Source organism: Pezoporus flaviventris, unplaced genomic scaffold (assembly GCF_033815535.1).
Source record: "Pezoporus flaviventris isolate CSIRO_AGI_PZ_B2104156 unplaced genomic scaffold, CSIRO_AGI_Pfla_v1 ptg000025l, whole genome shotgun sequence".
Lineage (NCBI taxonomy): Eukaryota > Metazoa > Chordata > Aves > Psittaciformes > Psittacidae > Pezoporus > Pezoporus flaviventris.
In genome coordinates, this window is record NW_026892573.1 from 28,441,917 (window position 1) to 28,468,512 (window position 26,596).

The 26,596-nt window shown below is 45.2% G+C and overlaps 2 protein-coding genes across 13 annotated transcripts; one reads left to right on the forward strand and one right to left on the reverse strand.

The window, feature by feature from the left end:
- ANKRD42 (ankyrin repeat domain 42) lies at positions 1 to 16,282 on the forward strand. Of its 7 annotated transcripts, none has more exons than XM_061457987.1 (11): positions 5 to 1,531; positions 3,043 to 3,150; positions 4,046 to 4,165; positions 5,013 to 5,148; positions 8,183 to 8,383; positions 9,035 to 9,160; positions 11,022 to 11,127; positions 11,727 to 11,902; positions 12,281 to 12,407; positions 15,089 to 15,242; positions 16,141 to 16,282. In XM_061457987.1, exons 1-11 carry the CDS (start codon positions 1,346 to 1,348, stop codon positions 16,234 to 16,236), a joined length of 1,536 nt encoding a protein of 511 aa, XP_061313971.1. In that variant the 5' UTR covers positions 5 to 1,345; the 3' UTR covers positions 16,237 to 16,282. The 7 variants fall into 7 exon arrangements, 6 of the variants coding, with proteins under 6 accessions (XP_061313974.1, XP_061313976.1, XP_061313977.1 ...); XM_061457989.1 differs by having other exon boundaries at positions 1,404 to 1,531; positions 2,994 to 3,150; XM_061457988.1 differs by lacking the exon at positions 9,035 to 9,160.
- On the reverse strand, positions 12,425 to 26,596 carry CCDC90B (coiled-coil domain containing 90B). Of its 6 annotated transcripts, none has more exons than XR_009744212.1 (10): positions 26,510 to 26,596; positions 25,691 to 25,810; positions 24,773 to 24,876; positions 22,534 to 22,635; positions 21,446 to 21,487; positions 21,295 to 21,366; positions 21,157 to 21,210; positions 20,473 to 20,587; positions 19,419 to 19,566; positions 18,164 to 18,666 (listed from the first exon to the last, which is right to left on the reverse strand). XR_009744212.1 is itself a non-coding variant. In XM_061457997.1 (10 exons), exons 1-10 carry the CDS (start codon positions 26,574 to 26,576, stop codon positions 18,653 to 18,655), a joined length of 795 nt encoding a protein of 264 aa, XP_061313981.1. In that variant the 5' UTR covers positions 26,577 to 26,596; the 3' UTR covers positions 18,164 to 18,652. The 6 variants fall into 6 exon arrangements, 5 of the variants coding, with proteins under 5 accessions (XP_061313982.1, XP_061313984.1, XP_061313981.1 ...); XM_061457997.1 differs by having other exon boundaries at positions 19,419 to 19,523; XM_061457998.1 differs by lacking the exons at positions 18,164 to 18,666; positions 19,419 to 19,566 and adding an exon at positions 12,425 to 13,276.

Genomic DNA, 26,596 nt, shown 5'->3' on the forward strand with positions numbered 1-26,596 from the left:
ACATATATCACGAACAGGCCAGGTTGGATGTGGCTTGGAGCAGCCTGCTCTAGTGGAAGGTGTCCCTGCCGGTGGCAGGGGACTGGAACTGGATGAGCTTTAAGGTCTCTTCCAACCCACACCATTCTATGACTCCATGTCCATGCAGTATCTCATTTATATTCTTTAATATTTTTATGTCAAATTGCATAAAAATTTTTACTGCCACCACTTCTTCTCCACAGGCAGAGAAACTGAAGCACAGATACTTCTTAAGACATACATTTTCATGCTTGCTTGAGAACAGCAGCCCACCTCTTCAAGACTTCTTCTAACAGCGAGAAATCCAATCAGTGCATTTTCATCCTGTAACGATGGCTACTGTAGAAGGTGAACACTAACTTTTAGGTTCTTCTCTCTCATGCTTGGCTATCTGAAGTTAGCCTCCTCAGCCGTCAGATCTACTTACATCCCATATTCCTCTTTACAAGTTTTGGCAAGATATCAAGTTATTGCAAGGGGTCTTGGATATGTAACTCCCATTGTTTCCAGTCACATAGTTAATTAGTGGAAAAGCCTGAAGGAGAGCACAGGTTGTTTAATCTCATGGCTTGGTGATGGATTGTTTGGAGTTCCTTTGACCCTGTTGCTTCTACATTTAGAATTTGAATCTGTGCCACTGAGGTCAGTGAAAATGTTACTGACTTTGGTAGGAGCTGCTGACAAGCAGTGATAGAGCAGTGCTGTAGTTTAGCAAGGGAGCAGCACAGGGTGACTAACACATTGTATAAAAGAGCTGCTTTTATACAGCAGCTTCAGTTTTGACCTCAGATTGTCCTGAACCTGACCCATGTAGCAGTTATGTGGTCTGAAGCCTCCCTTGTGGCATTCCATGCTGTGCCAAGTCCTTAGGCAGGCAGCAGCAGGAACGTGGCCATGCGGAACACATGGGAAATAAAAGCTGAAAGCTTATTTGCCCAAGTGAGAAGCCTGCCTGGTGTTGTACTTGAAAATGTGATTAATGGCAGAGTCTGTGATGCCCGCAGTTTGGGAAGAGAGCAAGTGTTGGGGTGGACCTGCTCCAGCGTTTGTGTCCATAGATGGAGTAGCTCCGCTTCCTGCTCTTGCTGTGCTTCTTGTCATGTTTTCTCTGGTTCTTACTCTTTTGGGCCCTTTTTGGGGCTGAAGGAGGCATGTCTGTCTCAGGGGTTTGAACATTGCTCTGTTTCTGACAAAAAGGAATGACTTTGTATTCCTGCTGACATGAATCTCAATCTCATGTTACTCTGAACACTGAAGCTGACACCCTGATGTTTCTTTGAGTCATCACTTATTTGCTACCTCTTAAATGCTGCTGAACTGACAAATGCCCTTTTATTATTCCTCAGTAGATGCCAAGAAGACAAACTACAGTAGTGTGCATGAGGCAGTGAAAGCTGGGGATGTGGAACAGCTTGCGTCAATGATAAGAAGTGGAGCTGGTATTAATGAGGTGGATTTAGTCCACGAATTCACACCGCTGCACTGTGCTGCGCACTCTGGAAGCCTGGAGGTAAAACATGACCTTAGTGTCCAGACACTGGAAGTTACTGTTTTCCTTCTTTGGGGGAGGCTGGACACAGAGCTGCTAGCTTTGATCAAGCTGAATCAATAACCTCTGCCTGTTTTTCTCATGAAAGAAGAGAAATACAACATTTTAGGTTTTCATTTACCCTTTCTGAAGCCCCAGGCAGTTTATGTAGTCAGCATTGCCAGATTTTACAAAGTCAGTGATTTTCTTACTGTGAGCAAAATGTGCCTAATGGCTTCAGTTCCAGGCTCATGACCTTCTTCTGCCCCTGTTGTGTTTTCCCCTTCTCTTGGGACACTGAGGAGGTCTTGTAGTGTGTGTAAAATGTTCGGAAGGTGATTGAAACAGCTGAGAACTGACATGAAAACATGTTCATTCTGTCTACCAACGTGCCTCATTCTCTATAAAAATACTCTTTAATACATTTTACTTTCATAAATGGAATGTTTGAATATTGATGGGGAAATCAGCAGGTGCTTGAATGAGTGATTTGAACATTCAGAAGGACTGAACTGCTATATTGAGCAGAACATTCACCCTCTTGTTGCAGCCTCCTTGTATATTCTTTATAGGAATCTAACCTTGATGCAACAGGAAGAACCATATAAACATTCATGTCCCAGAGTAATGAATGTAAAGTTCTTGCTAAACTCAAGGAATAAGTGCAGGGCTGTTTCTGGAATTTACAGAAACTGACAAGAAAATGCTGATCATCATGTTGTCATCCCCCAAAATATATTGCTTACCCACCCTTTTCTGCCTCTGTAAACTGTCATTTTTCATCTGATTCTCCTACTTTGCAGTCGGTGTATTAGATTTTATTGAATTATCTGTCACCTATTTGTTGCTAAGCTCCTTGGTGGAAACAGTGGAGGAATCAGCTGTAGGCTGACTTCAAAGAAGATAATAAATCATCATAATATGTAATAAAAAGCTTATTGGTCCTCTAGGTGGTTTTGGATAGTCCATTTGGATAGCTTTCAGTTGCAAACAATAGTGTCTGCTGGAAAAAAGTGAACAAAACAAAACTAGGCTGTGGAAGGGTGAGAAGAAAGTGGGATTATGTACACAGAATGAGCCTAATAAGTTAAGTGAGGCTTTAAATTTGGCTCATGGTGTTTTTCTTGCCAGTAATTTTAGCTGGAATGCATGTGAGCATTGTTTATTTCCCAGCACTTTTACCATGGGAATACTCTCACAGATTATATTTTAAATCTGGAAGAATAAAATTAAGAAGTAAAATCGATGCTAGGGTCTCAACTAGTAGATTGTTTGCACATTTTGTGCTCTTGGGTGAAAGCCAAGTGTAACTTGCCTCTAACTTCCTAATGCACAAGTATCTGGCTAAAGCATACTCTGGGGTGTTATGTTTCTATAATTAAGTAGTGTGATACTGTTTTGAAATGTAACATCAACTGATAATTATAGTTGAAATGTGTTTCAGATGCATGATAAGAATAGTTAAGTAGAAACTTTTGGTTTGAATTGAGCAGTGCCTTCACTGGTTGCTCTGGCATGGAGCTGATACAACACGTGTGACTGTGGGAGGCTGGACAGCAGCTCACCTTGCGGCTATCCGGGGTCAGGATGCTTGCATGCAGGTATGTGTAAATATTCACTCTCAAGTAAGTAGGGCAGAGCTGCCACTTGGACAAATTCATTATGAAGATCAACTGAGAGAGCTCTAATAGAGCCATAAATATCCTGGGCTGCATCAAAAGGAGCATGACCAGCAGGCTGAGAGAGGTGATCCTGCCCCTCTACTCTGCTCACATGAGATCCCACTTGAAGCACTGTGTGCAGTTCTGGTGTCCTCAACATAATAAGGACATGGAGCTGTTGGAGCAAGTCCAGAGGAAGCCATAAGGATGATCAGGGGCTGGAGCACCTCCTGTATGAAGACAGGTTGAGAAAGTTGGGGCTGTTCAGCCTGGAGAAGAGAAGCTGCGTGGAGACCTCAGAGCACCTTCCAGGATCTGAGTGGGGCTACAGGGATGCTGGGGAGGGAGTCTTCATCAGGAACTGTAGCAATAGGACAAGGAATAACAGGTTCAAACTGAAATGGGAAGTTCAGGTGGGATATAAGGAGGAAGTTCTTTACTGTAAGGGTGGTGAGGCACTGGAATGGGTTGCCCAAGGAAATTGTGAACGCTCCATCCCTGGTGGTGTTCAAGGCCAGGTTGGACAAAGCCTTGGGTGACATGGTCTAGTGTGAGGTGTCCCTGCCCACGGCAGGGTTTTGGAACTTGATGATCTTAAGGTCCTTTCCAACCTAAACAATTCTGTGATTCTATGATCTTTCTGTCTTTACACCTGGAATCAACTCACCCTTGTTAAAACCAGTGCACTCATTTGTGCTGCCATTGCAAACAGATTTATTCTGTGCAGTGTTGGGGCCTTGAGGTCAGTCCAGAGTTATCCTGCTGATCATCTCAAGTCATCCTGCAAGGCAGTGTATGCTTTGGGACCTGAACTTCTGCTCTGCATTTCTTTCAGGCTTTGTTAGTGAATGGAACAAATGCAGAAGCTCAGGATGACCGTGGGTGCACACCCTCACACTTGGCTGCAGCCCATGGGCACTCATACACCTTGCAGACCTTGCTGCGACATGGAGTGGTGAGAGATCTTTACCTGCAGTTCCCTACCACACAGCCAAAGTTTGGTATCTCCTTCCAAACAAAACTCTCCCTAGCTTAAACTGAGATTTAGGACTGTAGATTATTTATTGTCTGTAAATTTATTTTTATGGTAAATTGCCACTTTTATTGCAAAGCACATTAGGGGAATTATCATAGAATCAGAGTGGTTTGGGTTGGAAGGGACCTTAAAGCTCATCCAGTTCCAACCCCCTGCCACAAACAGGGACACATTCCATTAGAGCAGGTTGCTCGAAGCCCCCGTGTCCAACCTGGCCTTGAACACTGCCAGGGATGCGGCAGCCACAGCTTCTCTGGGCACCCTGTGCCAGTGCCTCAGCACCCTCACAGGGAAGAACTTCCTCCATCTAATCTAAATCTCCTCTCTGTCAGTTTAAAGTTGTTCCCCCTTGTCCTATCCCTCCATATCTGAAAATCTAGCAAGAATCAATAATGTGATTAAACTACATTTCACTGAGAATGTCATTAAATGAAGATCAGTGCTGTGGTGGTTATTTTGCAGTTATACAGATCTATAGTAAGGGAGACATCCAGATCTATATTTAAGGAATAAGGACCAATGCAGTGATAGAAGCATGTCTAAAAATGCACCTTTTATATGTGTCTTATTTAAATAAACCCAAGAACCTGTGAAAAGTGCTTCTCTTGGAATGGGAACTGCATTCATGGCCTTTAACTTTGCAAAACACTATGTGATTGGCTTTACATAATTTAACGCAATGAACAGCTCATTCCTATTTATAGAATGTGTCTTGTGACTAAGATTCATAAATTAACAAATGAACCTGTTGCTGCTTTTGTTTTAGAATGTGAATGTTTCAGACAGGAAGGACTGGAAGCCTGTTCATTATGCTGCCTTCCATGGCCGCTTGGGCTGTTTGCAGCTTCTCCTTAGATGGGGAGCATGTATCGATGATGTGGATAACAATGGAAACCTTCCAGGTATAGCAGGAGAATTCATATGGGGTCTAACCTTTGGTTGACAGTTGTGTTATGTGATAATTATGGCAAATCTTATGCATTGCACACCAGCAGCATTTGCTATTTGATTCCATGCCATTACTCAATTTTTGTAAGAATGGAGGGATTCATAAGATCCCAAGTATTTATCTGTCGATGACTATCCTATTCACCTCCTGCTGTGGCTGGCAAGGATCAGAGCTCTTGGTGCTGTAACAGGGAGGAGGCTGTGTGGTGGGCAGATTCCTGCACCTGTGATGGAACACGTGTGCCGGTGGAGGTCACAGGAGGAGAAGGGTAGGTGGAGCAGGAGGCAGTTTCAGCTGCTATATGCTCCTTCTTGAATGCGTGCTAGGCTTTAATGGCTGTGCAGAGTGATCACGTGCTGGTATGTTCATACGTAGGTTTTTGTTTCCCACTCTTTCTTAACTGATTTGGTAAAACCCTTGTTCTCATTTACCTGTGTTTCATCTTGATTTCTGGAATTGCTGTAATCTCTAGCCTTTTCATACTCATGAGTGTAGTTGCTTTAGCACAAGAAATGGGCACTGTTTATTCCTTGCTCTTCAGAGTTTCTTCAGTGTTCCTCTGCCTGCCATGTCACTGCCTCATTATCCTCTGTAAGTTGAATGCTATTCTTCATATCCTGGGTTCTTATTCCATCCTTTCCCTTTTAGCAATTTCCTTCTTATGGTTTATCCCATTATTTGTTCCAAATAGCATATTTTGTTTTCTCAGCAACTTGTATAGATTTATCATTTTAAATCCCTTCTTAAAAGCTTTTCTCCTCTCTTAAGCACCACGTACCTGGTAAACCTCTATGTTCTGTTTGGCAAACCTGGGGCTTGTTAAAGAATGTGAGGCTCTTGCATCCCAGTGGGACATCTGGTGTATGAGCTATGAGGGGTCATGATGTCAGGCACCCTGGTGGCAGCATGGAAGGCAGCTTTGTTTGCATTTGGGAACACTTCCCTGATAACAGACTTTCATGGAGAGACAGCAAATGCCAGCACAGTTCTACTTCAATGCTCTCTATATACCAGTTAGTAGAAAATTGGGTTTGTTGTTATTTGTACACCTATAGAGTCTTGATCCTCCAGCCTTTGTTCAGTTTCATTTGATCCTGTTACAGAATCATAGAATCATAGAATCGTTAGGGTTGGAAAGGACCTTAAGATCATCAAGTTCCAACCCCCCTGCCATGGGCAGGGACACCTTACGCTAAATCATATCACTCAAGGCCTCGTCCAGGGTGGTCTTGAACACTGCCAGGGATGGAGCATTCACAACCTCCCTGGGCAACCTATTCCAGTGCCTCACCTTATCATCCAGAGGAAAGAAGATGCTTTGGAACATTGCTACTAAAAGATCAGTTGGAGTGGTGTGCTGTATAGACCAGCTTTCCCTCAGCTTGTGAAACAGCAAAGTGGATTTAAATCATCTTTACATACCTCAGCTTCAACTAGACAGTGCTATCATCTTTCCTAAGAGAATACTAAAAGAAATGTACTGAGTTTGCAATGCCATATCCTAAAACTTAAAAACTGCCTGTACTTTCTGCACGTCTGTGTTATAGCTGAGCATTTAGTTACCTAAGCATGCTGATTTTTGGGAAGAGTGTGGCTCATTCAGCTACAGAATTAATTCAACATTTTGGTTTCCCTCTGTATTTGGTTTGGGTCACATCCATGCTGCTTTTCCTGCTCACTAGTTAAACCAGTTCTAAATACAATATTAATTTAATCATAGCACAACATCTGAGTTTTTCTCAGATGCTGTTTTTCACTCATGACTTTGAGAAGAACCAATAGCGTTAGTCTGATTGCATAAAAGGTGAGATAGAACACAGAGAAGGTGAGATCACAACACCCAAGTACCCACTGCCTATTCATGATACATGGGACAAGGTTTTTGAAAGCTCTCAGCGCTAGGATGCATATTTTGTGCTAACATCACAGTACCCTTTGGCTTTAGTCTTGACTGCGAGTGCTCAGCATGCCTGAGGGATGGTATGGCACAGTTCTGTTGGGCACATGTCTGGGGTGGAAGGGACCTTAAAGCTCATCCAGTTTCAACCCCTTGCCATGGGCAGGGACACCTTCCACTAGAGCAGGTTGCTCCAAGCCCTGTCCAGCGTGGCCTTGAGCACTGCCAGGGATGGGGCAGCCACAGCTTCCCTGAGCACCCTGTGCCAGTCCCTCAGCACCCTCACAGGGAAGAATTTCTTCCTAATGTTTAATCCAAATCTCCTCTCTGTCAGGTGAAAGCCATTCCCCCTTGTCCTATCACTACAGGCCCTTGTCAGACCATTTTTTGATGGACAGTGTTCTTTTGTTAAAAGAAAATCTAGTAATATTAAATACTGAACCCCAGCATAGCCTAAAGGGCAGGGGAGGAAACGCTTAGCCCCACCCTGGGAAGCAGTGGTGAAGTGAAGCAGTTTCTGCAATGCAGCAGCAGTTGAAGGAAACAAACGTGCAAAAGAAGTGCTGTGAATAAGAGCCTCTGTCATGGGATGTACCTTCAAATATCCAGTGACGTGTATGTTGCAGTCCTCACTGTAACGGCGGGGTAACTGAAGGGGTGATGCAGCTTGTTTGAGGTGGCACAGTAGAGGTGGGACTAAAATGGCCTTAACTCCTCATAAAGGACACCTCTTGCTGGTCCTCTGTAAGGAGTATCCCTACACAGTCAAGGCAGAGAGCTGCTGGAGAGTGGGGTGGGAAGGGGAGACCCCAGCAGTGGTCTCTTGGCAGTGTTGTGCTCTCTCCTGGATCAGCTCTGCCATGAATTTTCTTTGCAGATCCTTGACAACTTTCTTTTACCTCCTTTGCATTGGGCTGAACTCTGTCCTGGATAGGAGCTGAACACCCCCTGTTAACTGAGGCTGCTCCTACTTGTGTGGTGTTGGATGGCTCAAATGCTGGCAGATGAGCTGGATCTAACCAAGAGCTCTGCTTTCTTGCTGGTCAGCAGTGCTTTGCGCTAGCATATTTCATTTCACCTTGTTCTACAGCTCATCTAGCAGCAGTGGAAGGGCACTTGCATTGCTTCAAGTTCTTGGTCAGTAAAATGGCCACTGTGATGCACACACTAAAAGCCAGGAATGACCAAGGAGAGACTCCAAGGGACTTGGCTGAACGGTTCTATAAAGATAATATCCTGCAGTATATTGATGGTGTGGAAAAAGAGAGGCAGCATCCAGAGACACAGGCAGGTGAGTATGGATCAAGGTACTGTTAAAACAGGCATTGAAATTGTTAATCATTGTTCTTTTCAATGCTTCCTACACTTCCTGATGGCTAAAGACTGGAATATTCAGTGGGATTTTATAAATCCCTTAGGTTTACCAACGATCAGAATGAAACTTGTCACACTGTGTGGCACTATGAATACCGAGTTAGCCACGTTCTTCTTAAACTCCAGGAGAGATTTGTAAAAAATAAGTAGAAAAATAAAATTGTCTATAAATTTCAATAGTTTCTAAGCAAGGAGAAGGAAAAATGTTGATATATTTGGTTAGGGTATGGAATTCAAAATGGGCAGGTTACTTACTCAGGTCACCACCAGTAATACAACATCAACTCTAAACCAAAGGTGTCCTTGTTATTTCAGGTTTATCGTATGAATCTCTTAACTGTATAAGATGCCTGTAGCCATAACCAAGACGTGTTTAGTCAGGTCTCTGATGAACAGTGCTAGTTATGCAGCTGCATTTTAAGTGCTTAAGGGTGCATTAACCTTTCGAACTCCAGCTATGAAGTGCCCATGCATATGATATGAGAGAGACAAAGCCTGAGAGACAAATAGGAACATGTTTAGTGGGATTACTGGCATCTGTTTGGAAACATGTGCATTTCATTTTCAGTTTTAGCTTTCCCAGCTCATGGTGCTGCTTCCAAAGGGGACTTGTTAACACTTAGAGGATTAGTGGGAAGTGGAGTGATCAATATTAATGAGCGGGATGATGAGGGATCCACTCTTATGCACAAAGGTCAGTAACTATGATTTGTGTTTCAGCTTGTTACTGTTTGTTGTTGCACACGGGGAAGGTTTTCAAGCAGCTCCTCCTCAGATAAACTCCATGAAAATAGCATCTCATTTCCTGAGGGCTTGAAAGGGCAACCCCCAAAACAGATTTTGTGATGCATGTGTGTGTAGGTGTCACTTTAAAAACAACATGCCCAAGCTGAAGTCAAGAGAGAAGAGTTTATGTTAAAGAGAAAACAACATCTAAGATGAAAACGAAATAGTTTCTTTTTAATCAGGAGAGATGAGACTTCTAGAAACATTGGCCAGCTGGGTATGAGAATGGTCTGTGGTCTGGCCTGGGCCTTTATTTACTGAACATATCAGTACTGTGGAAACCACAGCAAAGTCATTTGGTAGGAGCTGGGAAGGAAGGTGAACTTCTGGTATCTCCCACCTTGATAGGTAGTGGAGTGCTAGCATTGCAGAAGGATGGTCCTCTTGTGTCTGTGGGATTCATGATAATGTCTGAAAGAAGACATAGAATCATAGAATGGTTTGGAAAGGACCTAAAGATCATCCAGTTCCAGCCCCTGCCATGGGCAGGGACACCTCACACTAAACTATGTCTCCCAAGGCTCTGTCCAACCTTCCCTTGAACACTGCCGGGGATAGAGCATTTACCACTTCCTTGGGCAACCCATTCCAATGCCTCACCATATCTATTCCTTATATCTAACCTGAACTTCCCCATTTTCAGTTTAAACCCATCACTCCTTGTCCTATCACTACAGTCCCTGATGGAAGAGTCCCTCTCCAGCATCCCTGTAGGCCACCTTTAGATACTGGAAACTGCTTTGAGGTCTCCATGCAGCTTCTTTTCTCCAGGGAGAATAGGAGAAATAGAAGAGGAAAGAAAGAGGGAGGTATTTCTGTAACATGCTTTTAACACTATTTCTTTTTGTCTAGGTCTAAATGGTAGAATTTTGGAAAACAGAATTGAAGTTCTCATTAAAATAAATGGATATGTAGTGATTTAAAAAATGTTTTCTATCTTCTTTCCCATCCTCTTTTCTTGGAGGAATGCTAACCCACTGTTTCATCCCCAGTCTTTACATACAGTGTTGGTGTTATGGGGAAGTACTGTGGTTGATACTGTAATTTCATTTCCTTTCTCAGGAAGTAAACAAACATAGCAAGGGGCTGTTATGAAGAAATGGATTTATTCTTCCTTGAAAAGAATAAGCTTGAGAAAGCAGCTTCTAGGTTCGAGCTAGACATGCCAAATGCTTTCTTCTGTATGTGAGGCACCATTCCTGGCACCATGCGGTGTGAGCAGCGGTCATACCAGGTCATATGAACAGGCCAAGCTGTTGTGTTACGCTGAAGCTGAGAAGTTTTGCCTTCAGTGTCTGGCCCAAGAAACGATGTCCCTATAGCTGCAGCACAAAGCCTTGGCCTCTCTCCTCCTAAGACAGCATCACACACTGGGGTAACCAGTCTGTCCATCCCAGATAGATGGGAGCCTGAAGCTGGAGGGAGGTGACAGTGCTTTGCTGCAGATTTATGACACACACCGGCCTTACTGCAAGAGAGTGTGAGGCAGCAGTTACTTCTGTGTCTCATTCTCAGTGCATGAGATTGGGCAAGTTTAATTTAACTTGTGTCCAGGAAGAGCTGCCAGTAAATATCTAGAACTAGAAAGAGTCACAGAACCACATTGCATGGACTTCTGCAATGGTTCTGTGTGACTTGAGCATCTTGACATAGAGGCTTCTCTTGCAATACAGCCTCTGGCATGTCAGATAATGACAAGAGGAGAACATTTTAGATTTGAAATGCTTCAGTGGAATATACCTGACTTGTGTGCACCTTCCTTCCCTTAGCTGCTGGACAGGGGCAGATCCAGTGCCTACAGTGGTTGATTGAAATGGGAGCTGACTGTGACATTACAAATGATGCTGGAGAGACTCCAAAGGATGTAGCCAAGAGGTAGCAGTCCATACCCTGTAGCTCTGCCATTTATTTCCTTATTATTTATATATCAATATTATGCCAGCTTTCTTGGGATTAATCCTGATTTTCAGTGATGGAGCAAGAACAGATCAGGCCCATGTATTCCAGTTCTGAGTGATAAGCAAAGCTGTACTGTAGCTATAAAAGGATTTAATTTTCACTTCAGTTACATATTTTAGCAAGGTCAGACATGAAAGATGGAAACTAGCTGACCTGCAAAAGGTTGTGAGCCAGTATGCTCACAGTTTGCTCTACAAAGTAAATGAGAAGCAGCTCAGGCCACCTAAGTTTTGCATGAATAAAAAGAATGCATTTTCTGATGGGATTCAATTACAAAACCCTGCAAACAAAAAGATACCTCTGATGTTGGAGTTATTGTCATAAGATTCCATGGAGGCAGAGCTCATGCCATCAGAATACTATAAAAGCAGATGAGCTGCTCATAGCTTGTGCTTCCTTTAATCCTGACCCCCTCTCTGATAAATGGGAACACGAGGAGTTTCAGAGAGTTTCTCTCACATGCATTTTGCAGTCGGTGGGGATATTTCAGTGCAGGTTCGCTGTTCTCCTTGCAGATTTGCCCAACTGGCAGCTGTGGAACTTCTGGTACAGAGAACTGGAGACAGTAACTCAAGTGATGAAGAACTAGATGCAAACAACATAAAGTTCTTTGAAAGCCATGGTATGGAAGGGAGCACAGATAGCAAAGCAGATGTAACACCGGGTAAAGCAGAGAAGAGGGATGCGCGCAGTAAGTACTTTTTCCATCACTCCTTGCTTGAAACAGTTGGTCTTGAGACATTATAGCCCTAGTTGCACAGTTTCTGTCAACTGCTGTGTCTTTTCTCTTCTAAGGAGAGACAGTTGACAGGATATCTGTACCACAACAAACTGGAAGATCAGAAAGCACAGCAGAAGCAATCAGAACACAATTTTCACTCTGTTTCAATCCATATTGGTGGAACCATGTTGGATTCTGCTTGGTTTTGAGACCTGTTTGCTGTGTGGGTGTCAGGTGTAGCTCAGTGTTTGCTGAGCACTGTGATTATGAGACTGTTTTCCAGAGGATAGGATTCCAGCATGACTTTTCTCCATGTATTTTACCTACCTGGAGAACTCTGTCTTACAGTGAGAGCCTATCACAAGATTCAAGAACTTCAGCAACTGCTAGAAATTGCCTACAGCAACTACAGGCAGCTGGGAGGAATAACTGAAGAGGAAAAGAAGACGAAGAAAGAAGAAAGGGAAGCTGAGAAGTAAGGCTAATCTGCCCTGCTAAGGTTTAACTCTGTGAGGTCCATTTTAAAGCTTTCTTTAAAGCTAACTTACACGCAGATTACTTTGCCCACTCTGCCTTTTCCACTTCCAAAAGGCCAAAAAGAAATGCACTTCAGCAGTTTGACCATTTCTAAGCTACTACCACCAGGATCAGTCCCACAGCACAACAGAAGTGTTTGATGGGCCCACACCTTTTGTGCAAAACCATCTGTTCTGCCTTCAGGCTCTCCTGCAGCATATGTGCAGTAGGTCTGGTAAGTCCTGGCTGTTTTGTTTGCGCTGAGGATGCCAAATACATGGATGTACTTTAACACAAGGCATTAGTCATAGCATGGCTTGGATGGAAGTGCATACCCAGCACAAATTATTCAATGACCTGCTACATTTTCGTGTCAGGGGCAGTATATTTCTGCACTCAAGAAAGCATTAGCTCATATCCAGAACACAGAAAACAGAAATCTCAGCAAACCTGCTCTTGCACATGAAGCACTTTTCATAATGTCTAATTCTCAGGGTCTCCCATTAAATGAAAGCATCCTGTCAGACTGGTGATTTGATGGGCAGACTAAGTTTCAAAGAAAAGCCCTTCTGTCTAGCAAAGATTTAGTGCTTGAACAATAACGCAGCATCCAAAAGACAGCCCTGTGTCCACCTCTGCCTGTCAAAAATGACTTGATGTGTCTGCAATGTAGATAGCTGCATCTGAGTTAGTTACCTTGAGCTCCTCTTTAGACTTCTTGGAGAGATGTAGGCACTTCCAGGCATAATTTGACATGTACTTCAGGATGAGATCTTTCATCTTCCTTGAGGCTTGTCTCTCCTGGCTTTAAGGAGGTTGATGTTGATGCTGCATTGGAAGGTCAGAACAATCTGTCTGCAGTGACAGAAAAGGTCACTGTTGACTAATGGCAGTAGTTAGAGTTCATTTTGGAAAGAGCAGCTACCCAGAAGATGTCAGTGCCTGTTAGAGGGCTCTGATAAGACTCTTTAAGGGATTTTGCTTTCTGTGGCATGTGTGGCTAAACTAGGAAAATTGTGGGGCTCTCTGAAGGGTCTCTGACCTGTGGAGGCTAAAAACATCCCTAGCTCCACACTGGCCTTTTGAAATGGGAATAGCACCTTTCAGTGTACCCACCTCCCCTTCTCAGGGCACCCACATGTGGATAAATCCCAAGAGGCGTGTGTCATGTGGCAGAAAACCTCATTACTTCAAAATAACTAGTGACAACACCATTTTGCTGGATGGAAAGCAGGAGTTGCCACTTGGGAAGGCCACTGTAGTATATTTAAATGCTCCATTCCTGGCAGTGGTCAAGGCCAGGTTGGACAGACCCTTGGGCAAAATGTGAGGTGTCCCTGCCCATAGCAGGGGGTTGGAACTGCATAATCTTAAGGTCCTTTCCAACCCAAACCAGTCTGTGTTTCTATGAATGCACAGGGCAGATGTCTCCCTTTCCTTTTACCAAGCTCCTATGGTCGTAGCTGTGCTAGTTCATCCCAATACAGAGGAGAGCAGCTCAACTCCAGATGACTCAGTTGCTGAGGTCAGTATCTTATGTAGTAAAAATATGCATGAATTATGTCTCAGCAAACCAGTTCCAGGAATCACAGTTAATTTAGGAGCTGTGGTGGGTGTGACTGATGAGATCTTGTGCAACTGTTTAGCAGGCAGTGCTTTAGTTTCCCTTTAGTCAGTGTCACAGAATCACAGATTGGTTGAGTTGGAAGAGAACTTTCATCCAGTTCCAACCTCCTGCCATGGGCAGGGACAGGTTGCTCCAAGCCCTGTCCAACCTGGCCTTGAACACTGCCAGGGATGGGGCAGCCGCAGCTTCTCTGGGCACCCTGTGCCAGTGTCTCAGCACCCTCACAGGGAAGAATTTATTCTCAATACCTAATCTCAGTCTCCCCTCTGTCAGGTTAAAGCCATTTCCCTTATCCTGTCCCTACAGGCCCTTGTCCAAAGCCCCTCTCCAGTTTTCTTGTAGCCCTTTTAGGCATGGGAACTGCTCTAAGGTCTCCCTGGAGCCTTCTCTTCTCCAGGCTGAACCAGCCCAGCTCTCCTAGACTGTCCAGAGCAGAGCTGCTCCAGCTCTCGCAGCATCTTTGTGGCCACTTCTGGACTCACTCCAGCAGCTCCACGTCCCTCTTGTGATGTTGCCCCAGAGCAGAACACAGGACTCCGTGCAGGCTGTCATTTGAGTATTCCTCATCTGTGGCTAAGCCAACCACTAGGAAGGCTGTAGAGGCACCAGGACAAAAAAGCTGCCCCTGCCCCTTCCAGAATCCCAGTTCAGTTCCTTTTTGCTGTTTCACACTAATCTTTGTGCTCCTTGTGCACTTCTCCGTCGCCCACAGCTGGAGAGGGACCAGGGTTACAGCCTGCCCACGGTCCTGCTGACAGGCTCGGTTTGCGGGAAGACATCTCCATCTCGTGGTCACACTGCGCTGAGCACGGCTGACAGCGAGGGAGGAACCAGCTCTTCAGAGCTGTTACTAAGGGTTTGAGCCAGGAGCGTACCCCAGCACAGCTGCTGTGAGGAGTTCTGCTCTCTGCTGTGACTAACCTCTTCCTCAGCAAAGGCACAGGACCCTGTGGAGTGGCCAGGGCAGGTCGGGATGCGCTTCGCACCCTACTCCTTGCGTTTGCTTTCGGCAGGGCTCTGAGGGAGCTGGAGGCTCAGCTGGAATATGAACGAGTGAGGCGGGAGAAGCTGGAGAGTCAGCTGGATGAGTGCCGTGCCAAGATAAACCAACTGAGAGCGAGCCTGGAGAAACAGGAGAAACAATACAGCTCTCCTGCTGCCCCCATGGTGAGTGTGACATGAACACCCCCAGTGTGTGGGACAGAGGGTACTGCTGCTCGTTGCTAGGCACTGTGATGGGAAATCACGGAATGGTTTGTGTTGGAAGTGACCTTGAAGCTCATCCAGTTTCAACCCCTGCCATGGGCAGGGACACCTTCCACTAGAGCAGGTTGCTCCAAGCCCCTGTGTCCAACCTGGCCTTGAACACTGCCAGGGATGGGGCAGCCACAGCTTCTCTGGGCACCCTGTGCCAGCCCCTCAGCACCCTCACAGGGAAGAGCTTCTGCCTAAGAGCTCATTTCAATCTCCCCTTTGTCAGGTTAAAGCCATTCCCCTTGTCCTGTCCCTACAGGCCCTTGTTTAAAGCCCCTCTCCAGGTTTCCTGGAGCCCCTTTAGGCACTGGAGCTGCTCTAAGGTCTCCCCTTCAGGAGCCTTCTCTTCTCCAGGCTGACCCAGCCCAGCTCTCCTAGACTGTCCAGAGCTGAGATCCTTCAGCCCTCACAGCATCTTCGCAGCTTCCTCTGGACTTGCTCCAGAGTGAGTATTCCAAATACTGGAATAAATGTGCCAGCAGCTTTTAGCTTGGGGGACAGGAATGGACAGTATCCTTTTTCGTGTCCTGACAGTGCTATTAAGGGTACCAGTTTCTTTTTGTACCCTGGCAAAGAAACAACAATATTCTTTATCATCTTCCTGTTAAGTAGAGGAGGTGGACTGATCCCCGAGTACTTCCACGATGCGTATGCAGTGACTGATAGTCCATCCTGGCTGGTATCTGAGGCTGGATCATGCTTCAGGAGGGGGGTGTCGCCATCTAAAGGGTTACCCAGGTACTTCCAGCCCAAACCATTCTATGACTCTATGATTGCTGTTTAATGGCTGCAGTGATGGCCTTTGTTTTAGGAACCTGAGACCACCTCCAAGCCTTGCAAAGAAAAAACGAAAGTAAAGAAGAAACCAGCCTGCAGCCCTGGGGGAGTGTTTGTGAGACTACGCTGAGGGGTGAAGCTCCAAGGAGGGGCAGCCTGAGGAGGGAGAATGGCAATGTTCCAGACAACACAAAGTGTTTGCATAGCCCAGCTCCACAGAGGTGTCGTGGTTCTCTGCATTTAATCATGGAATCACAGAATGGTTCGGGTTGGAAGGGACCTTGAAGCTCATCCAGTTCCTACCGCTGCCACTAGAGCAGGTTGCTCCAAGCCCCTGTGTCCAGCCTGGCCTTGAACACTGCCAGGGATGGGCAGCCACAGCTTCTCTGGGCACCCTGTGCCAGCGCCTCAGCACCCTCATTAGTAAAGAATTTCATCCTATAGCTCAATCTCCCCTCTGTCAGTTTAAAGCAAAGCTTTGTCCTGCCCCTACAGGCCCTTGTAAAAAGTCCCTCTCCAGATTTCTGCCCTAAGATCTCCCTGGAGCCTTCTCTGAACTGCTTTTTTAGTTCTCTGAGATAGAAAATATTCTTTAATCACAGCAGCATCATTTTTTTTTATTAAAGGAAGCATCAAGACTCCTCTTCCTGCCCAGGTAACAGTTCAGGAACAACACTGCAAATTGTGAGGGGACATTTCAAGAGTTACCTGCAGCAATGTCACAGCCCTCCCAGGTCTGAGATGGGTATCCCTATTGCCTCGTCTATCCTGTACTGCTGCATTAGGAGCGGAATAACCCAGCACCTTAACTCCTGAAATAATCAGAGAGGACCTTCAGTGTGGAACCACAATGGTCTCTGTGAGAAGTACTTGGCTGCAGACACAGACCAGGCCCCTTGGTTTCCATCTTCAAGTCATTCCTAAATAAGCCAGGCAGTGGCCCCTTTGTGAGGTGCCAGCTGAGCTGCAGCAGTGACTCGAGTCTAGCTCAGGGTTGAAGAGTTCACATCACAGTAGCAGCAATCCTGACCTCTCCTCCACGCCTAAAACCAGCTCATGACTTCACGTACAAAGATTTTCCTCTGCGCTATTGTGAAATTCTTGTCCCTTTGGAACCTTGCATATTTTGAGGGTTTTGATTTCCGTAAGAAATCCACACGCTTGAAAATTGTTTTAGTGCTTGAATCCTGCGCTGTTCCCTCCTCAGTTACCAAAGGAAGCTTAATCTCTGAGAATTTCAAAGGTGCTGAAAAGAAATCAGTGCTTTTGTGCACACAGGCTGAGGGACAGGTACACTGACAGCACGGGCCTTGCTTCTGAGCTAGGGGAGAAACGCTCTAGAGCCCACTTCAGTGTAGTGATGAGGGCGGTGAGAAGCTGCAGTACATGAGCCATTTCCTATGTGTCTGTTGGGGCTAAACTCTCTTGTAGGAACAGTGCAACAGATCAACCCGAGTCATTGTGCGTCCAAAGGGAAACAGCTGGTGCACGGCCTGGAGCAAAGCGTGATGAGGAACAGCTGAGGGAGGTTTAGTCTGGAGAAGGCTCGGGGAGGGGACAGGACGGACACCTTATCACTCTCTACAACTGCCTGACAGGAGGATGGAGCCAGGAGTGGGCTGGGCTCTTCTCTCGAGTAACAAGTAACAGGACAAGAGGAAACAGCCTCAAGCTGCACCAGGGGAGGTTTAGACTGGAGATTAGGAGCAACTTCTTCCCAGAAGGGGTTGTCAGGCATTGGAACAGGCTGCCCAGGGCAGTGCTGGAGTCACCATCTCTTGAGGTATTTCAGAGACATGTAGATGTGGTGCTTGGGGACATAATTTAGTGCTGGACTTATGATCTTAAAGCCCTTTTCCAACCTAAACAATTCTGTGATCCAGAGAACCTCAGAAATGGTCATAGCTTATGAGAAGATGGATTTGTACATTTGCCTACTTGTCAAACACAAAGACGACAAAAGCAGCTTCAACTCCCGCTGTATGAGCACTGTGCCTGTTGTAAAAGCCCCATTTTCACAGCCTGCTTACCTGTATTCAGGTGTCTCAGCCAGCAAATATAAGAAACTCATTTTATTTTCTTAACTGAAGATGATAAATAATTTAATGCACAGCAGAGAATCCTTGGTAGGGTACCAGCGAGTTAAACTGCAGACCAATACTGCAATAAAAATGAATTGCCACTAATCACTACACACTGAGTAACCCATAAAGGACTTACTCTTAAAAATGCAATCCAGGAATGCTGGTTTTTAAATCCTATTTTATTAGCAGACCCAAACCAAGCCCATGCATTTGCACTCCAGATGCAAAATCTCTGGGATTTCTATCCCATAGAATTCCTTTCCAACCCAACTTGCACGCTTCAGTTTTGGAAGGCAGCCACCAGCTATGCCCCAGCTCTGCAGTGAGAGGTGTGAAGTCCTTGTAGGAGGCAGAGGAATCATCACCAGGAGGCAGGAGAGGCAGTACGTCCCACGGAATCACAGGACAGTCCGGAGGAGATGGGAGGAGGAGGACACCACTGGGATGCTGAGTATTTCCGTGTTACAAGCCAGATCCTATGCCCAGAACATACACCAGGGTTTACTGGAAATACTCTGTACTACCTGAAGGGAGGAGTTAAGAGCACTTAATCTGCCCCGGGGCTGCTGTGAGCAGAGGGGTTTCCCCCTGGAAAGACACAGAGAAGTTCTCCCATTCTGTTGACCTCTGGGGCTACGGAAATTGCAAGAGACGCTAAAGAAACCCCGAATCTAAGTAGGCATTTTAGTTCTACATGAGATTTGAAATATATGTAAACCAGCTCTCAAGAAAAAAACAGGGATTCTCTAGTAAAGGCCGCTGCAGTGTGGGTTTGTATATACATATATATACATATATTAAAAACCCCAAAAGGCCAGGCTTCAATCTGTCAGAAGAGAGGAACAGATTGAAGGCAAAAATCCAATTTATATTTGGATCAGAGATGATCTGTGGAATCTGGCATTAGTGTTCCCACATTGGGAATACCAACACGGGAAAGGTATTCTCAGTTCAAGGGCAGATCAAATGTTTAATATTTCCATTCTAAAAGGAGGTGAGAATGAGAATGTTCCACTGAGAATGTTCCAAAAAGAAAACAAAATTAATCCTAAAACGCATCAGGAAACACTTTCTGCTTTAGCATAAATCATCCTTGGAAATAAATACAGTATTCCATGAAGGACAATGTAGTATTCCTGTTTGGCTACTTCCCTCCCAATTACTTTGATCTTTAGCATTACATATTCAGCAAATAGTGCACAGTAAGGGTATCAAAACAAAAAGGTACCAAGGTTATCTACAGCGCAAACACCACTGTCCAACTGATGCTGCCTGTGTAGCCTTTTCTCCATCTCTGTGATGCAGTCATTCCACATGGATCTATTTCCAGAACCTGTAAAATCCCAGTGCTATCGCTAAGCAAGTGAATACTGAAGCTGTTAAAAAAATAAAGGAAGAAAATAATTAGCTGGATACTTGATTCAGTCACTCGGTTTAAACTTAAACAGGCGAAGTTCAGGTTAGATGTAAGGAAGAAGCTCTTTCCTGTGAGGGTGCTGAGGCACTGGCACAGGGTGCCTAGAGAAGCTGTGGCTGCCCTATTCCTGGCACTGTTCAAGACCAGGCTGGATAGGGCTTGAAGGAACCTGCTCTAGTGGAAGCTGTCTCTGCCTGTGGCAGGGGTCTGTAATCAAATGAGCTTAAGATCCTTTCCAACCCAAACCATTCTATGATACCCAGGCTGCATGTCTGAAGCCTGAGGAGTTGTTTCACATTTGTTAAGCTGCTGTTTCAGTTAGCATTAGAAGAAAGCTAATTATGTTTCCATTTGAACTTGTTCTCACTTCTAAATATAAAGCCTTATCCCCTTTTAATCCAGCTCCAACACAATACAAATGTCACTGGTTATGTGTATGTTGACAGAAGTTTGTTCTGCTGGCAGGGGAAAGCACTCTGGGTCTGGAGGCAGAGCTGTCACTCCCAGTTCAGCCCTGAATGACAGCTCACTTCCAGCGTAACTTGCATCACCTCAGAAGTTTTGTAGCCTTGCAGCAAGCTGAGGTACTGTCAGACTACACAAGGTATTCAGGCTGTTATTTGTTAATCATGTTCATATTCCTCCTAATCCCAGTTCTGGGCACAATCCCAGTCCAAAGCAGCAGCAGCCTGCATGCCCCAACCCCTTCTGTGCTCTGTGTCCCATCTCTTCCAGTTGGAAGGATCTCCCCAGCTCAATCCCAGCTGTCTACTGCTATACAACTGACTCCTTCAGTTCAAGCAAATACTCTTGAGCAAGATTTTATACATCCAAACTACTGGTACCCCCCCCACCCATCACATACCTGCCAAATAACGTATTGTGTCAAGTTTATTCGACTCCATGAGTGTTTTTAAGGAAGCTATTTCAGTGTCAATCTTATTACTGATTTCTGAGATAACACTGTTGGTACTGGCATCCTGAAACACGAAAAGAGAGCATGTGTTTAACAACAACCTCTAGCCCGTTCAGCTTCGTAAAGCCAAACAAGAGCACCATGCTACAGGCAACAAGACAGACATAAACTTCCAGCCTATAACTGGAATAAAATATGTAACTGATAAGAGACCTTAGAAAACACAGAACAATGTTTAGTACAATCCAGGAAGAATATTGAAGGGAGAGAGAGCAAAAACACCCCAACGTGGGTCGTACACTTTTATCTCTGCTATGCCAGTGCCTCCTGAAGGAGGCATTCCACAGCACATACAGAACATTCTTGCACAAAAAGGTTTAAGCACTCACAAGCCATATCCAGAAATTAAAGCAGATGCTGAAGAAGGGACATGTCCACCCTCAGGCTCTCAGACTTCAGCCTGAGAGGCCTGGAAGTGTTCAAGGGCAGGATGGATGGGTCTTGGAGCAACCTGCTCTAGTGGAAGGTGTTCCGGCCCATGGCAGGAGGCTGGAGTTGGATGAGCTTTAAGGTCCCTTCCAACACAAACCAGTCTGGGATTCTGTGATGAAACAAACCTAGCTCAACACTTACTTTTTTGTGAAACTCTGTCGTCACTTCCATCAGCTTCCTTTCCTGATCTGTGAACTGTGGGATAACAGAGAAATTACAATTGTACTAACAGAAAACAGGACACAGCAGTGGTCAGGGTATGCTCACAGACCAGCTTACCATATCTGTCACTCTGCTCCTCTCCAGGTTGATGTCCAGCTTGCTGTCAGTTCGGATCTTGCCCGTTTCATTCTTGAAAGCAAATAAAGATTATGAAGCTCCCTATTTATTCTCCCTAAAAGGAGTGTGGAGGTACTTGCAGTTTACTTACCAACAGCTGCTGTTTGACTTGGTCTAATTCGATTTTCATTTTCTAAGTGCAGAGGAGAAAAAAGAACACAAATGATTTGACAGGCCCAGAACCCTGCTGACCAAGCCCATCACTCGTGGGAGCGCTGCCACCACGTGCATGCTATTACTCTGCCACAATTTGTCTCCCAATGGGACAATTTGTTCTTGACTAAACATCCTAACTGCTGTATTCAGTTCCTACAGCCATATATAATCTGCTGGGAATTGTGATCAAAATAAAGGGATTCTTTTGTAATGATGACGATCTTGTTATTCTGTGATTAAAGATGGCAGGAAAATACCAAAATGCCATCAAGCAGAATCAAAATATATTTCAATCACCAGTTTAATTAAACCCTGCAGAGAAATGACCAACTGCTCGCCTTGCATTGCGTGGTTACTGGGGACAAGACTGTATCAGAACCACTCTGAAATAAAATTACAGGAGATGACTCTAAGAAAACTGAGCAAGTCTGATCACATGAAATATGTTTTATGTGATCACAGAAGCTGTAATCTACAACAGTTCAACACAGAGGTGCTGCATCAGCTCTGCTCTGGAGCCAGGCTGAGAGAGCTGGGCTGGGTCAGCCTGGACAAGAGAAGGCTCCTTAAGGGGAGACCTTAGAGCAGCTCCAGTGCCTAAAGGGGCTACAGGAAACCTGGAGAGGGGCTTTGGACAAGGGCCTGTAGGGACAGGACAAGGGGAATGGCTTTAACCTGCCAGAGGGGAGACTGAGATGAGCTCTTAGGCAGAAGCTCTTCCCTGTGAGGGTGCTGAGGCGCTGGCACAGGGTGCCCAAAGCTGTGGCTGCCCCATCCCTGGCAGTGTTCAAGGCCAGGTTGGACACAGGGGCTTGGAGCAAGCTGCTCTAGTGGAAGGCGTCCCTGCCCGTGGCAGGGGGTTGGAACTGGATGAGCTTTAAGGTCCCTTCCAACCCAAACCATTCTGTGATTCTATGACAGAAGTATCCAAAATTACTTTTACATTCATATTTTTTTCCACAAACATGTTCAACAGGTACAACCCAACATTACAATTTAACTGCTAAAAGTATTCTTTAGTACCTCATTCTCAGCTCTCAAGTTTGCAAATTCACTTTTCTCCAGGATTACCATGTCTTTTCGAATGGAGTCCAGATGTGCCATTATCTGCTTCAAAGTTATTTCCTTAGAAACAATAAAACATGTCATTAAGTTCCACACTTTCTACCAAGTAAAGACTTTGAGGTTTGAAATGATGAAACTAGCTGCTCTAAAGCACAAAACTGGGGAGACCACCAAGAAAGTGACAGAAACACAGAACTTCATTGTTGCAATTTGTTAAAAAGACCTTAGAGGATTTGTGCTTTTTTCTGTTGCTTTATTACACTGACTCTGAACTTAAGCAAAAACATCAGAGGGGGTAATGGGTTCAAACTTAAACAGGGGAAGTTTAGACTGGATATAAGGAAGAAGTTCTTTACTGTTAGGGTGCTGAGGCACTGGAAGGGGTGGCCCAGGGAAGCTGTGAATGCCCCATCCTGGTGGTGTTCAAGGCCAGGTTGGACAGGGCTTGGAGCAACCTGCTCTAGTGGAAGGTGTCCCTGCCCATGGCAGGAGGTTGGAACTGGATGATCTTAAGGTCCTTTCCAATCCAAACCAGTCTGCAATCCTATGATTAGTCCAAGTACCATGCTGTCCACCCAGCCTTAAAGCCTGACAGCCAACAGTTAAACATTGCTGAAAGGCACTGAAAAAACTCTTACTAATGTTTGGACCAACAAGTTCAGACTCAACTGCTCTTTATCAACTACAGTAAAAACCCCATGAAAATAAAGAAACTTTGTAATTGAGACTCCTGAAAGCAACATTCCTTTAGCTACTGTAAGGAAGTTACCTGCTATTTAGCATGGAAAATAACACATTACTGTGGGATTCTGCTGTTAAAGCTGAGCACCAGAATAATGAACAGTTCTCACTCAGACCTGAAGCAAACAGCGTTTCTCAGATCCTACACTTAACTAAGTTCATTACCATGTTTTTGCCCAGAGAATCTGTGGCTGCCCCATCCCTGACATCCCTGTTTAAGGCCAGGTTGGACGGGGCTTGGAGTAGCCTGGTCTAGTGGAAGATGTCCCTGCATGTGGCAGGGGTTGGAACTGATGAGCTTTAAAGCCCCTTCCAACGCAAACCATTCTGTGGATTGTATGAAAGTATGCCCTGATCCAGCTTCCACTGATGTCTGACTTAACACAAGGAAGTTTTTACATTTCCTGGGAAATCTTCAGCTGCATGTACACAGAGGAGCTCATTTGTTTCATCCCATCTTAAGACATTCAGTCTCAACACTGACTGCACTACAAAAATCAAGTGTTTCTGCGTAACACAATTCCATGCAAGTTATATTGAGGATCCTGACTTCCTCTACACATAACAGGGTGTCCTAAAAGTTTCCATTTTGATGAGGAAAACCAAAAAAGACACACAAGTTCTTGTTGTCTTCTCAGGCTTACAGAAAAATGAGGACAGATAACTTGTATTAAAAATGAATTATCAAGATAAAACTCTTGGATGTATGGCTCAGCAGTTTAAATTAAACAGCAATGCTTAACTGCATTAAGCCCCCGAAGAAGAATGGCACAGCCTTCCTCAGTCATTATTAAAACCATCACCATGCATCAGAGCTTGACTCAAGATGTGCAGCCCTCAAGAAAAACTGAAGTTCATTTCATTTTGGCAATTTGTTCAACTGAAACTTGTCACCACCTCTGTTATCAGCAGAAAAACCAGCTGTGCTACAGAACTGACTCACTGCCTCCAGGTATGTCCACGAACCCCAGTATCTAAGGGAAGGAGAAACTTCAATGCCATGCCGTTCAGTAAAGCCACTGCCAATTTTCTGCTATTTTAGGTAATCCTGTTCTCTCTCCTGTTCTCTTCGGGAACCCCTTCTTGAGCCTTTCTTCTGCCCTAACCCGTTGGAAAGCCTAATGAAGAGTCTGGCTTCACCTCTGAGCTTTGCAGCAGCAAAAGAAGCAAACTCTGCATTACACTGCTGATTCGTGGCTGCATTTGGAAAACACTCCTGTGAGATGAAAGGGTTTAAAGACTTTTGGACCAGATGATCCTTGTGGTCCCTTCCAACCTGGTATTCTATGAGGTATTACTATTCTTACCACCACCCTGAAACTTGGGAAAACCTACCTCAGTGAAGTCTTTATAGTACTACAGAGATGCTCACTTGCCTTTCAAATATCCACCCATGAGACCTTACACAACACTGTGCCTGTATAATGGTGCATGTACACCATCGAGTATCTTTTACCTGCTGAGTCTGGGTAACCATATCCTTATAGACTGTGTCCAAGCTGACATTCGACAGGTTTACTAACGCCCTCAAGATGGTCTCTGCTTGTTCCTTCCCAAAGCCTGGAAGACAGTTGGAAGGCGACAAGTTAAGGTAGTATTAGAAAGCTGGATGGAAACAAGAGCAAGCCATACATAATGAATGGGGACACTCAAGTGCTATACCCAACTGCAGTGGTAAAGGAGAAGTCACACAATCACTGAGAAATGACAGGGAGGAGCCAGTCACTGTGACTTTTAACTACAAAAACCACAGACAATGCTGCCAACATCTAAAAGCACGTTAACATTTTACATACTGAAGTTCCCTCTGCATGCAGCTGTATAATGCTGAACTGTTCATGTACTATAAAAGTAATTCAGCAAAAATTAACTTTATAATGAACTTCCATTGTCTTCCTACAGGAGCTGCTCCCACCCTGATCATCCTCGTGGCCTCCTCTGGACTTATTCCAACAGTTCCATGTCCTTCTTATGCTGAGGACACCAGAACTGCACACAGTGCTCCAAGTGGGGTCTCACGAGAGCAGAGTAAAGGGGCAGGCTAACCTCTTTCCACCTGCAAAAAAAGCTTCATTTTTGCTAGAAAACAGTTAAGTGTTATTGTTACTTTACATTTGATAAGGGTATCATGTTCCAGCTGGAAAACACTATCTAAACTTGCCTATAGATACAGATAAGGTAAATCTAATGTAATAGTTATTTGTATGGTTACAGAAGCATCAGGGTCAGATGGCTCCTTCACCATCCTCCTCAATGGGCTGCCAAACCACCTTGTAACAGCAAGTTTGTTACTTTGGGAAAACACAGAGCACTCAAAAGTTACAGTACTGAACCTAAAAGTCTTCCTTTGAATGATCTGTCTGGTAACACTTACCATGGGCTTCCAGATCCTGCACTAAAGCGTGAGTATCAAAAGTCACCTTCCTCTGCTCCGGGGGAGTGATTTCAACATTTCTGACATCGTATGAGTTCCTAACCGGCGTGGCAGCAAAAACTGGGAGAGACAACATGTATTTTAAATTTAGCCAGATTGTGTTATCATGCCGTATCTCATTTTAATGCCGTGCATCATGGCAAAGATGCACAGATGTTGCAACAAAAAGCTGGGTTTTGATTGCTGGGTTATGTAAAAAACCACCAATCCCTTTTTCCATAGGATATCTACACCAGCTAGGACTCATGTATCTATCTTCACAGAATCACAGACTGGTTTGGGTTAGAAAGGACCTTAAAGCTCATCCGGTCCCAACCCCCTGCCATGGGCAGGGATACCTTCCACTAGAGCAGGTTGCTCCAAGCCCCTGTGTCCAACCTGGCCTTGAACACTGCCAGGGATGGGGCAGCCACAGCTTCTCTGGGCACCCTGTGCCAGCGCCTCAGCACCCTCATAGGGAAGATCCTCTTCTTAATCTCTCATCTAAATCTACTCTCTGCCAGTTTAAATAGTACAAAGTAGCTCAGTCCCCATGAGCTACTCAACCCGCTGCTCTTGCCCATGTAACTCACCCCTGCCTGGGCCTTACTACAGTGCCCTTCCTCACACATCACCTCAGGGACCGGCCCCAAGATCGCTCTCCCGCAGCGAGCACAGCCCGACACCCACCCTGCGCGGCCTCCACTACAACCCCCCAGAGACCGAGCGGCTCTGCCCGCTCCTGCAGCTCTCACTCCGTGCCCCGGGGCTGTCTCTCACCTCTCCGCGCACCCGGAGGCCGCAGGGCCCGGCCGAGGAGCGCGGCCCCAGACCAAGCTCCCCTCATGGCGGCGCCAACACCCACCG

Excerpts from the sequence above, each read along its gene's own strand:
- ANKRD42 (XM_061457987.1), top strand. The coding sequence starts at position 1,346 with ATGCCCTTTTATTATTCCTCAGTAGATGCCAAGAAGACAAACTACAGT. Across the intron at positions 5,149-8,182 it reads TAACAATGGAAACCTTCCAG|CTCATCTAGCAGCAGTGGAA; the intron begins GTATAGCAGGAG and ends CTTGTTCTACAG. Across the intron at positions 15,243-16,140 it reads GCTCTCCTGCTGCCCCCATG|GAACCTGAGACCACCTCCAA; the intron begins GTGAGTGTGACA and ends CCTTTGTTTTAG.
- CCDC90B (XM_061457996.1), bottom strand. The coding sequence starts at position 26,576 with ATGAGGGGAGCTTGGTCTGGGGCCGCGCTCCTCGGCCGGGCCCTGCGG. Across the intron at positions 24,877-25,690 it reads GCAGGATCTGGAAGCCCATG|GCTTTGGGAAGGAACAAGCA; the intron begins GTAAGTGTTACC and ends ACTGTCTTCCAG. Across the intron at positions 21,367-21,445 it reads AAGTCAAACAGCAGCTGTTG|AATGAAACGGGCAAGATCCG; the intron begins GTAAGTAAACTG and ends TTTGCTTTCAAG.